General features: G+C 29.6%; 2 protein-coding genes across 2 annotated transcripts; one reads left to right on the forward strand and one right to left on the reverse strand.

Moving 5' to 3' along the window:
- Positions 1-6007: 6007 nt before the first annotated feature.
- On the forward strand, positions 6008-9328 carry LOC104902369 (phospholipase A2-alpha). Its single transcript, XM_010690125.4, has 4 exons — positions 6008-6305; positions 6754-6796; positions 6912-7037; positions 8883-9328. The coding sequence occupies exons 1-4, from the start codon at positions 6174-6176 to the stop codon at positions 9056-9058; spliced, it is 477 nt and encodes a 158-aa protein (XP_010688427.1). The 5' UTR covers positions 6008-6173; the 3' UTR covers positions 9059-9328.
- Positions 9329-10957: 1629 nt separating this feature from the next.
- On the reverse strand, positions 10958-11701 carry LOC104902490 (LOB domain-containing protein 2). Its single transcript, XM_010690276.2, has one exon. It carries the CDS (start codon positions 11699-11701, stop codon positions 10958-10960), a length of 744 nt encoding a protein of 247 aa, XP_010688578.2.
- Positions 11702-12204: the final 503 nt, after the last annotated feature.

A 12204-nucleotide genomic window follows, 5' to 3' on the forward strand; every position in this document is an offset into this window, starting at 1 on the left:
TCGGTAAAAGTAGTTGTTAGTCATTGGAGTAGCCGTCAACTTTTAGCTGTGAAAGTAGCAAAACTCTTCAGTTTGTTGTGGAAGTAGCCGTTGTACACGGTTTCAGCTAGAAAAAAAAAACTCCAAAATCCATGTACATTAACCAAAAAATTCTACTAGCTCCACCCTCTATAAAAGAAAGTAAAGTTTTACTTATCCATATCATATACATGAGATAACCTCCAAAATCATCAAGAGTCCACATAATAATTGATAAGCAGTAATAAATAACAGCGGAATGATTGATTTTACACGAAATTTATTATGGTACATAGAACATATCTTACAAATATCCATCGAATATGATTTTAATGCTTGTCCGCATTCAAATTCTAAGTATTTTCTCTCAAAATTAACACGTGATATTTTTTCCTTGTAAAAGATTATTACTGATAGTGTAACATATTACCATTTATTAATTAAACTAAGAATAGGAGATTGGAGTCTCCTCCCTTAAAAAAAAAAACTAAAAACTAAAAATTGGAGGATGAAAGGAAATTGTGTCCCTCCAACTTTCACAAGTGATATGATTCATTTGGTTAGTCAGCAAAAGTGCATGCATGTAAATCAAAAGGCCAATAGTCATGCATACTAGATTAAATTTTAACACACACATAAAGTATTCCATAAAAGTTCACAAAGTTGCTGTAATCTTTGACAATCTAATTAATATCATTACCCATTTATTAGGATGTCATCTATCTCTATTATATAAGCCAAGGGAGGAGGTGTGGTGTCCTCTTTTGAAGTGACTAAAATACCCTTAACGATCTAATTAATAGAATGAAAAAAATTACAAAAGCAAATCATTTAAAAATTCTCATTCCAACTTCCCATTTAAAACAAGTTTAAAATGGTATATGCATCAAATACTTCAATCAAAAATTAATTGGACAAAATATATATACCTTATAAAAAAAGATGGCATACATAACGTGCACATGAAAAGTCTGAACATTCACTACCTTTGATACTCTTTAATTCAGTTAAACCAACTCATTATTTTTGTTCTTTCTGTTCAATATTCATTCACAAAAACTTAATGTTAACAATCACTCACAACGTTTTTATTTTTTTTACATTAGCGAATTTATATACTTCATCTAACTGTTGAATTTTTCTCATTTAAGTTTAATCATAAATAAAGTACGAATGAAGTATCTAATAGAATAACAAATTTTGAAATTAACGCACGCATCGCGTGCATATGAAGGCTAGTACAAATATATTAAAAGGCGTGCGAAAGAACGTCTATGTGCCACGTGGCGCTCTCCTTAGGGAGTTTTAGTTCATGTAATCCATGTACATTAAAAAATTTAGAAATTGCATAGTATAGGATTTGATTCCAAGACCTCAAGTACATATACTAAAGTCTTAACCACTATACTAAGTTGTATTTAATGTTATTATCATAAAGTATTTTATTAATAAATGCAATTTTTTCTTTCTCGGGGCATAGCCCGGGCCTAATAACTAGTTAACCTCCTAAAATCAGTACTCCATCCGTTTCAAATTATAATACATGTAAACTACTTTTACGAATATTAAGAATTTAGTTAGTTTTAGTTAGATTTATATAGGTAATAAGAATTAACATCAAATATTATATAGAAAATAACTTATAAATCTTATCTTGATAGTATAAAATTGCATTTAATTTTACATCGATAATGTAAAACGGCTTATATTTTGAAACAAAAACTCTTATTTAAAATATCTTATAATTTGAAACAGATAACTCTCTTGACATCACTTTCACCCATAGCTTATGTATGGAGTAATATATTACGTGATGGAAACAACTCAACAAGATGTGTGTTTTCTTGTTACTTTTAGCAAATTTCTATTGGTGGAATCAAGTTTAATTACCAATTAATTACTCATCATCACTTTAACTTCATGGCTTGGAATCAACCAAATTGCCCAAGTAATACGCAACCCTATATGATTTATGATGCTAACTCCACCGTCATATTCCACGGCTTTAAGCACCACAAAGTTTTGCTTTTTTTCTTTACCTCAAGGTTAATTAGTATAGCTTTTTTAATTTGTCTTTGTAAGAGATCGCCTATTTTTAAATTAAAAGTAGGTAATAATAAGCCTAATATTAGCTATGGTAGTCTGGTAAATATAAATATTTATTTCTCTATTCTATAGCTATATATTGCAAATAAAAGTCTGTAAGATGTCTCTATGATATGCTTTTTAAATCTTTATGGATTATTTTATATGTTTTCACATCATGTTCCTTACACTTACCCCGTTATTCCTATCAGTACTTCGATTTTCAAGATCGACTCTTTCATCCGTCAGACATAAGTTTTATCTATATCATAATATATGGCTCCAAAGTCCAAACTCTCAACCAAATAAAAGTGCTTCATGTGGTGTTGTGTTCTTGCTTCTAAAAATGTGGCTCATGCGTATCCCGCAATTCACCGTATACAATATTGTTGTTTTATACATATTTTCTCCGTGCTAGGTCGTGTCTTATTTTGGACCAACATAACCCACATAAAATATCATATATAACACCAGTTGCAAATCTTATGTACGTGGTACAATCAAATCTTTCTCAATCAATCAAAATATTATAAAAATAAATTTGATATTTTTTATTAATCCTCGAAACCCTCACTTCAATTTTTCCAAAATTATGAAGATTATATTGCCACGTAACACAATGATTATATTATCATGTGACGCAATGGAGGTTAATCCATGCCATCTTTTTACTAAAACTTTCGAAACAAGACCTAAATTAAAACTAATTATTAACCAATTATTTTCATATCCCAAATTTTCAGTTTCACCTACCTACTACTTTGAACTAGTCACCTAAGAACAGGGCAACAGGCTGCTGACACTTGGTAAAATAAATCTAAATCTATCCTAACATAACATAAATTTATTACATAATCACTCAAATTCAGGCCACCATGCAGGTTGAATGTCAATAAGACAATTAAGGCACATAAAATCATGAACAGAGAAAGATATGGATCAAACTGAATGGAATTAATTATACTTTAATTATGGAAGGTTTAGAAGCCTTAATCAATCAATGACCCTACAACAACCACTAGTATACAATTATTAGCACATTATCAAAGAGATTTACAATATTATTAGTAGCACATTAACCGCATAATATTTTTATATATTTCTCCCTCCGTCTCACAATATATAGTGTTTTTTTATACGGTCTCTAAGACAAATATTTGACCTTAAATATCTTTAATTCCTTATTAATAAAAAATATAAAAAATTGATATTATAAAACTACAAATTGAGGCGAATTTAACAAGATCCCACATGAATAAATTGTTTATAGGTTATGCTATATGCAACCCTTAGGGTTGCATATAAGACATAGATACACTACTTAAAATGGAAATAAGTTGTGAATTTATGGAAAATTTTTGCATCAACCGATGTAATAAATGATCAACTAGAATTTTTTGCACGCGATGCGTGCTTGAATTTTTTTCGAAACGGAAACCCGATTTTCATCGGCATAAGAGTCGAAATTTGAACATTAGACATACGAAGTATAATTGTTTTTAGTTGTAAAATTTGATTGGTTTAGTTTCTGTCACTTAAGTCTCTCACCATTCTTTTTGTTTATTTTTTACTTTTCAAAGTTAAATTATATGAACAAAATATAAATTTAATTTATTTATGATTTCTAATATTATAATTTTTTAGTTGATTTTCGAGTTAAGTACATTACTTCATAAATTGTAAAGAAAGTGGACACTTTGATTTCAAGTCAATTTTTTCATAGGTTGTAGTTTGTAAGTGAATTTTTAAGTGTTTGTAAAGTTTTTCATTTTAGTGATTTGCATAACGTAAATTTTATGCAATTTTATGATGTTAGTTGACTTGTGAGTGATTGTTATAATTATATTTTTGGTATTTTTGTTTGAAGCCCCTTTGATTTGTGATGAATTTGTAATTTAGAATGGGAAGGGGGTACCATAGTCTCTTCATTCGGGGACATCATAGCTCCCCCCTTCCCTTATATAATAGAGATATGTTATACTTCAATTCTTGAATGATATTTTACATAAACCTTTTTACCTTGATAATTAATTGCTATTATATAATAGAAAAAGATAGGTCCAAATATATGTAAAAGTTTCATTATATATATGAAACACTATAAAAAAGTAAAATAATTTTTTTCTTTGTCTAACTTTTAAATAATGATTTCACTACACATACACCTCTATTTTTTATCATGACCCATCGTTAATTGTGAATGGTTCTTGAGAATAGTGATTTGTAAGTAAATTTAAGTAAATATTTTTGTATGTATTGACGTTCTAGATTATTAGTTTTAGTTTGTATGTTAATTTTAACTTTTAATAAAGTTTCCTGATTATTTGAGTGATTTGCGTGATTTTTATAATGTGATTTTGTCAATTGTATGAGTGATTTGTAAAGTTTTTTCTTTTAAGTGATTTGTGAGTGAGTGTTTTAAATTAATTTTTGGTAGTTTTCTTTGAATGTAGATTTTGATTTTGACATTCTTTTTGTAATTTAGAAAAGAAAGGGGGGCAAAATAGGCATTTCAAAAGAGGACACCGTTGCTCCCCCCTTCCCTTATATAATAGAGATTAATGCAACTTATTTCCATTTTTAGCTTCTCATATACAACCCTTAAGGCTGCATATAGCTTTTTCCATTTCTTATACTTCCTCCGTTTTTTATTAGATGTTACACTTTTCAAATCACGGACTCCTAGATGATTTTTGGAGAGGAGAGAGATAGAGAGAATGAAAAACAAAAGGGTCCCATGTGAACATGTGATAGGAGAGAGATAGAGATAAGTTATTACCCAAAATAAAAGTGTAACATCTAATTTAAAATTTCCTAAAATAGAAAGTGTAACATCTAAAAAAAAACAGAGGAAGTATATACAAATGAGAATATTTGGTTAAAGATGGTAAAGTTTGACCTAGAGAGAAACAAATACTATATTATGGGACAGATGGAGTACTATAAGGCAAAAGCTAATAAGCACCCCTAGAGCATTAAATAAGACGACTAAAAATGGAATATTAAATGTTAGCAAGATACTCCACATTACATAAACCCATACACCCTCCAGTTTTATTACTTTATCCATTTTGACTTTTGATATTATTCACATACATGACTTTTACTATCTCTTGTAATAGTTATTTAAGGAAATACATCGCCATGTGAGATCTTGTTGGATTCGACTCAATGTGTATCTTCCAAATATCAACCTTTTGTAGTATTTACTTATTAATAATTAAAATTATTAAGGTTTAAATTAGTGTCTCAAACAAATGTTCCCCAAATAAGCCTCTGTTCTTTTAGATTGAATTAATTAAAATTCAATTCATTTCGGTGTAGTTCAGACACATTCATTTTAGTTCAATTCACTTAATTTTATCTCACAGTTTTCATTCATTTCAGTTCAGTTCATGAGTTCGGTGCAAAAAAAACACAACCTAAATTAGTAAATTAATAATAATAAAATTAGAACTATATTATTTTATTTTATTTAAGCAAGAAAGAAAAAAAAAACTAGGAGGGATCTCAATAGACAGGCCATCCTAAAACATCCTTTTAGGTGATAAACTAGTTATTTGGCCGGGGTTATGCTTCGGGTAAGAAAAAATTTCATTTATTAATATAATACTTTATGATAATAATACTAAATACAACTTAGTCTAATGGTTAAGACTTTAGTTATGTATCGCGGGATCATGAATTGCATGAACTAAAACTCTTTAAGGAAACGCCACATGACACATTTTCTTTTTTATGCACGCCTTTTAATATATTGATACAGATAGATACATTTAAAGCTGTATTTATCTTACAAGAAATTTTTTATTTCATTTTTGAAAATAAGATAATATTCTTCCAATACTACCAAAAAAAAAGGTCACGAGTGACACAATGACAAATTCCATTATTTCTCTCTCTCTCTTCTGACTCACCAGTCACCCTATTCATAAATCAGAGCCATTCATGAATAAGCTGCTTTCAGTTGGTTCAAAGTTAGAGCCTTTTCATCTCTTCAATTATCTTCTTCCATTTTTTTCTCTGCAAAATTGTACACTTTTTTTTTATAAACACACACACAAAAAAATATGTTTTCCTTGAAATTAACTTTACTTTTAACACTCTCATATTTTTTCATTTTTTCTGATCTCAACTTTCATGGCTTCTCTGTTAATGCACTTAATGTTGGTGTTCAATCTTCAGGTGTTGCCCTAAAACTGGTAAATCTTCCTTCTGTTTCTTTCTTTTTTTTTTATTTTCCATAATTTTTATCTAAGAAAAATTACTCAGGAAAATGAAGATTATAAAGTATATATTATAATATTAGTCATATTGATATTACATAATTCTATTCCTTTATTATGTAAGTGGTGAAATTTGTAAAACTTTAACCAGTTTTTTAAGTTTTTCATATATGAGAAAATGGTATCTTGTTAGATTCGTTTCTACGCGTAAATCATGATACTAAATTGTTAATGATTAAAGATGCACATTAAAAATCATGTAATATGAAAGTGGGTATTAGAGCATAGCCTAAAATGGTTTATTAATTTTGGAATTTATGACAAAATCACACGTAGTTTAGTATTATTAATACTTAATTACTTAATGTTTCTAATTTTATCATTTTCTTATGTGTGTGTTAATTGGATAATTTTGTTTTTGCAGGGTAAAGAATGTAGTAGAAAATGTGAATCTGAATTTTGTTCAGGTAAAAAATATGTTGATTTTAATGGTAGAACAACTTAGATAGTTGATTTTCTTGAAAATGTACTAATCAATAAAATTATTTAATTTTGTGATGATTAATTTTTTTTTTTTTATAGTTCCTCCATTTTTGAGGTATGGCAAATATTGTGGACTTCTGTACAGTGGATGTCCTGGAGAAAGGCCTTGTGATGGGCTTGATGCTTGTTGTATGAAGCATGATATGTGTGTGTCAGCTAAAAATAGTAAGTTATTAGTGTTTTAATCTCTCTTTTTTCTTAAACATTTTTAATTCGACAAAAAAATTATTTCTTCCATTACGTTTTAAATTCAACAAAGGACTATTTTATATCTCACAAATCATTTGTTGCATTTAAAACGAAACGGAGAAAGACCTGTAGATCTGCACATCTATCTAATTATCTACATTGTGAGTAATGAAAATTGCCATATAAGACGAGTAATTTCAATATTTAGATATTTATGATCGTTGTCTCTATTCTATTGGAATTGTTTTTCTGACTCGGGGAAAGGAAAAAGTGAAAAAGGTAGATATAAAGAAAGTATAATTAAGAGAGAATTTATTAAAGTAAGATGGGAATAAAAATTGACCCACATGTTTTACTCAATAGTACAATTAGGTGGACCAACTTACCATTTAAAGAATAATAATTTCGATTAAATGTCTTTTTAAAAAATCCTCAAAATGCCAAAATATCTCTCGTTAAAAAACAAAGAGATCACATGTTAATCTAAATACAAAAGCATTGTGTTTTTATATTTTATCACTTCTTTTTTTTTTTTTGAAAGATTATATTTTATCACATGATAATTTAGGTACAAAAGCATAATTTACTACATGGTCATTTCAATATGCAAATTAATTTTAAAATAATGTTGATTAAAGTTTTAGGTTGAATTAGGCTGATATGAGTTAGTTTAATAAGCTCACATATAAGCTACAAAAGCATAATTAACATAGTTTTTAAAGAATCACTATTGCAAGTTTGCAACAAGTCCACCTTCCTAATAATGATCCACCAAGCAGCTCGACTATAGTTGTCATCCTCAACCACTCGAGGGGAAGGGTAGTAATGACTAATGAGAGTAGAAGAAAATTTGAAGGTAAAAGTACACTCAATGACATGAACTCAACTGTAATTATTGATACTTTTTCGTCCCATAATATAATGTTCACTAGATTTGGGCATGGGCCGGGTTAGGAGAAGTGACAGGCTGAGCTCGAACCTGAAATTTCCAACTTTTGTCCACGGTCCGGTCCAGGCTCGCGGGTCGGGCTTGTGCCTCATGCGGGCCTGACTCATGTTTTATGTTTTTTTTGTTTTTTTGGATTTTTGACAGTTTTAGGCTAAAAAACAAATAAAAGGAGCGTTCGGCCCACGAGCCATCTAGACGGGCTCGTGCCGGTGCGGGCTCGTGTCGGGCGGCCCATGCCCACCTCTAGTGCTCACTCCTCATTTTTCACTGAATTAAGGAAAATAAAAGGAGTAATAGGACTTCTAATATTTAATAAAGTGTTTATATGGTATTATGGTGTAAAATAATAAATAGTGGCACATATTTTGAAAGAAAAGTAGGGGTGTTTTGGAAAGTTTATGTGAAAATTGAGTATAATTTAGTCCAAAAAAATTAGTAAAAACAAAAAAAAAACAAACACACACAACATTTTGGAACACCCAAAAAAGAATCGGAGCACTATATTATGGGACGGAGGGAGTACTAAATTTACACTATTATATAAAGAATTAAAATTTGGTAACTTTAGAAAAGGAGTAGTAGTAGCACTATAATCACCAGAGTTTGGCAAAAAGCTATACTTCATCCGCTTCTAAATAAGTGTTACATTCACTTTTTTCACGTAACCTAATTATGCGCTTATTTGACCATTAATATCTTTAATTGCATTCAAGTAAAATTATAAAAAAATGATATTTTTAAAAGTATACATTAAGATGAATCTAACAAGATCGAACTTAACAAGTACTACTACACTAGCATTTTATGAGAACATGAATACCTAATTGTTTTGGTCTTAATTACTTGATTGGTGATTAATAAAATGAATGCAGATAACTATCTAAGCCAAGAGTGCAGCAAAAAGTTTATAAGTTGCATGGAAAGCTTTAGGTCGGCAGGAGCTCATAGTTTCAAGGGCAGTACATGTGATGCAAACGATGTTATTGATGTCCTCAAAGTTGTCATGGAAGCTGCTTTACTTGCTGGAGGTGTTTTTAAGAAGCCGTAATCATAGAGTTAGTCTTGTAAAAGATCGCCTACTTTTAAATTAAAAATAGGCAATGACAATTCCTATAGTAAAAACAGATTTAGCATAATAGCGATTAGTTTGATTTCATTCAGTAACTAGTTTAATCCATTTGGTGATTAAGTCTACTTATATATTAAAATTAGATCGTCTCTTTTAATAATTTGTGATAATCATATTCATTTTTCTTCTTTTAAGATTAATAAATGTAGGAAATGAAAAAGAAAAAAAAAGAGCAAAAGACATTTTATATGTTCTCCATAGTATGATTATTTCATAAATGCATTTGCTAATTCAAAATCTCTATCAATTCTTTCTTAATTAATTCTGTTGGAGTTTTTTTAAGTATTCACTAGTTGTTGCACTTGATGATGCCCCGATAATTTATTAGCACAAAAGGATATAGGGTTGATATCTTGCTACAAGCACAAGTAACAACTTAATGGCTGGATAATGACTTATAAAGTAAGAGATTAAGATTTCAAAACATCTTATAAGCATTTTCTTCAATTTCTTAGCAACAAACGAGAATTTGAAGAAATGACATGTCACCTAGCTATGGCGCAACATTTCACTAAGAAAGAGTCAACACGTGGTAAATTACAATTTCTTCCCAATACATTTTATTAATATATAGTATATAGATATAAATTTGAAAGTGATAATCATAATTGTGATTTGAAAGTGAAACATACATATGGTGATTGATCACTAACTAGCAAATTGCTTATAATTATACAATTAACATTACGAGATGGAGGGAGTATGCATTTTTGTTGTAACTAAAATTTTTTTTATCACATCAACGCGTTTAATAGTTCATTTACACCAAAAAAAGGGTTGAAAGAAGAGCATGATACTCTAATTATAAACTTTTGTCATTGAAAAATGTCAACTGCAATGCAATTTTATGTTTCTTTCTTACATATGGTGTAACAAATAATAGAAGTGTCAAAGAGAATATATATGTTGTTTCAATTTGTTCACTTCTTCATCATGGAACAAGAAAAAAATTGTATTCATAAGAAATAAGGTGGCACACCATATAGTAAAACTACAATTTATGATCCAGCTTCCCATAATGAACTCTCTATTGACTTTGCATCCATCGGACTCAGTTGACCTACAAAATTGGAAATACAAGATTATTTCATCTTCAACTAGAAAATACATCACCCTATCAAAAGAAAAAAAAATACATCACCAAATCATAAAGCCCGATAAATTTATTAAGTCTTATTATTAGGAAGTGTTAACGAACTGAACCGAGATCAAATTTAAGTAGGCACAATTGCACAATTTAACCACTTCGTATAATGGAGTTGTTTTATGATGTACATATAACATGTTGAATGTTGATTTTAGAAGTAAATATTTTTTAAAAAGTAAAATTAATATTTTATTTACTCAATTTTTGGTGAAGAATGTTCTCCATTATCAATTTTACCTTGGTGTAATGTTAGGAGATATATCTTGTTTAGGATGTTATTTATGTTCCTCTAATTTGAGTAGTATTAGGACTTTATCCTTTAATTAGGATGTATAAATTGATTTAATGATTAGTGTTATGAGAACTTTTGGCCAAATCTTAACAACCTATGACATCTCTTTAATCCATGAAATGCCAAATAACACATATATATTATGAAGAATTACTTGATATATACATGCAACAATAAATGTTTTTTAAAGTTATTTTTACATGAACGAGAAAAAGTTAATTACCTTCTACCCAATCCAACACCTGTTATTTAATTTTAAATTCTTTTAAGTCTTAAAAGGTTATCAACTTGCTCATTCTTTTTCCCTCAGCGTAACAATGTCTTTATCATTTGATCCAATAATCTTTCGTTAGATAGAAACAGATTTGATAAACACTGATTAATGAATTGAGTTGCGAAATTTCTCCAATCTATCTCCATCAAACATATTAAACATATATTCACCTGGAAGGTAGTAATGCTGGCTAAATCCATTCATTAGATGTTGTTGTGGAGGAACAACTGAGCCAACACTAGCATCTATATCTTGCCTCATTTTTTCTGCTCCATTCAAATCATCTTGAGATCCACAATTACCATACAAACCCGAACCAATAACCGGCCCACATTGGGCTCGAATACAATCCACCAAAGCAACATTATCACTAATTCCTCCACTATAATTCACCTTGTTGTTAATACCACCCGACCCGTTAGTGTTTACGCTCCACCCAAGCAACCCATTTCCCGATTTATAAACCGACCCGTTATTGTGCCCGTTTTGCGCCATATATTGACCCGCTTGATGATGGACTTGGGCTTGGGCCTGAGTTTGATAAGACTTGAGTTCATCATAGATTTTTCTATATTCTCCATATGGGCCTAAAATCGGGTCCTTTTGACGACATAAGGCCTCCCAAACAAGAGAATCTGTGGCCCGTTTTCTGTCCTCATCATTAAGGAGATTTCTTACCAATTTTTGGACATTACTAACACCAAATACTTTGTGAACTGCTTGAAATTCTCTCACTTTTTCAGCTGGAAAAAATGGAGCTAATATGCACTTATCAGTACATCTCTTCCTTTGATGTTTACAAGCAGCACAAGCTTGGTGTGTGCCAGAAATTCCATTGGTCCTATGCATGATAAAGAAAATAATCGATTCAAAGAACTATATATTATATGTAATACGCGCAATTTTTAGTAAATACGGGCTGTAAATAGTAGTGCGCAATCTAAATTAATAATTATTAACTAAAGTAAAAAAAAGAAGTGTACTTATGTTACTAAATATGGTATAACATATGATTATGTTATTATGATGTGTGAAACAATATAAAGAACATTGATTTGGATGGAAAAAGGAAAGAAATACTTTTATGGTGTATGGTTTTGTATATATAAAGTAGTTTAGGTTATTTAAGAAAGAACTTTGAGTATGTATTCAAGAAATTAAAAAATTGAGACAATGCAAGAAAACATCATTAGAAGTTGATGAACAATGTCAAATTATGAGCATGGAAAGATGGTTTAGTGTTAAAAAAAACAACTAAAGGTTTGTGATAGGTTAAATTTAAGATATGTAGGTTGCTCACAAGAATATTAAGAGTATTATTTAGTATTTTATGAACCAAAATAAATTTGAAG

This window comes from Beta vulgaris, chromosome 8 (assembly GCF_026745355.1).
Source record: "Beta vulgaris subsp. vulgaris cultivar EL10 chromosome 8, EL10.2, whole genome shotgun sequence".
NCBI lineage: Eukaryota > Viridiplantae > Streptophyta > Magnoliopsida > Caryophyllales > Amaranthaceae > Beta > Beta vulgaris.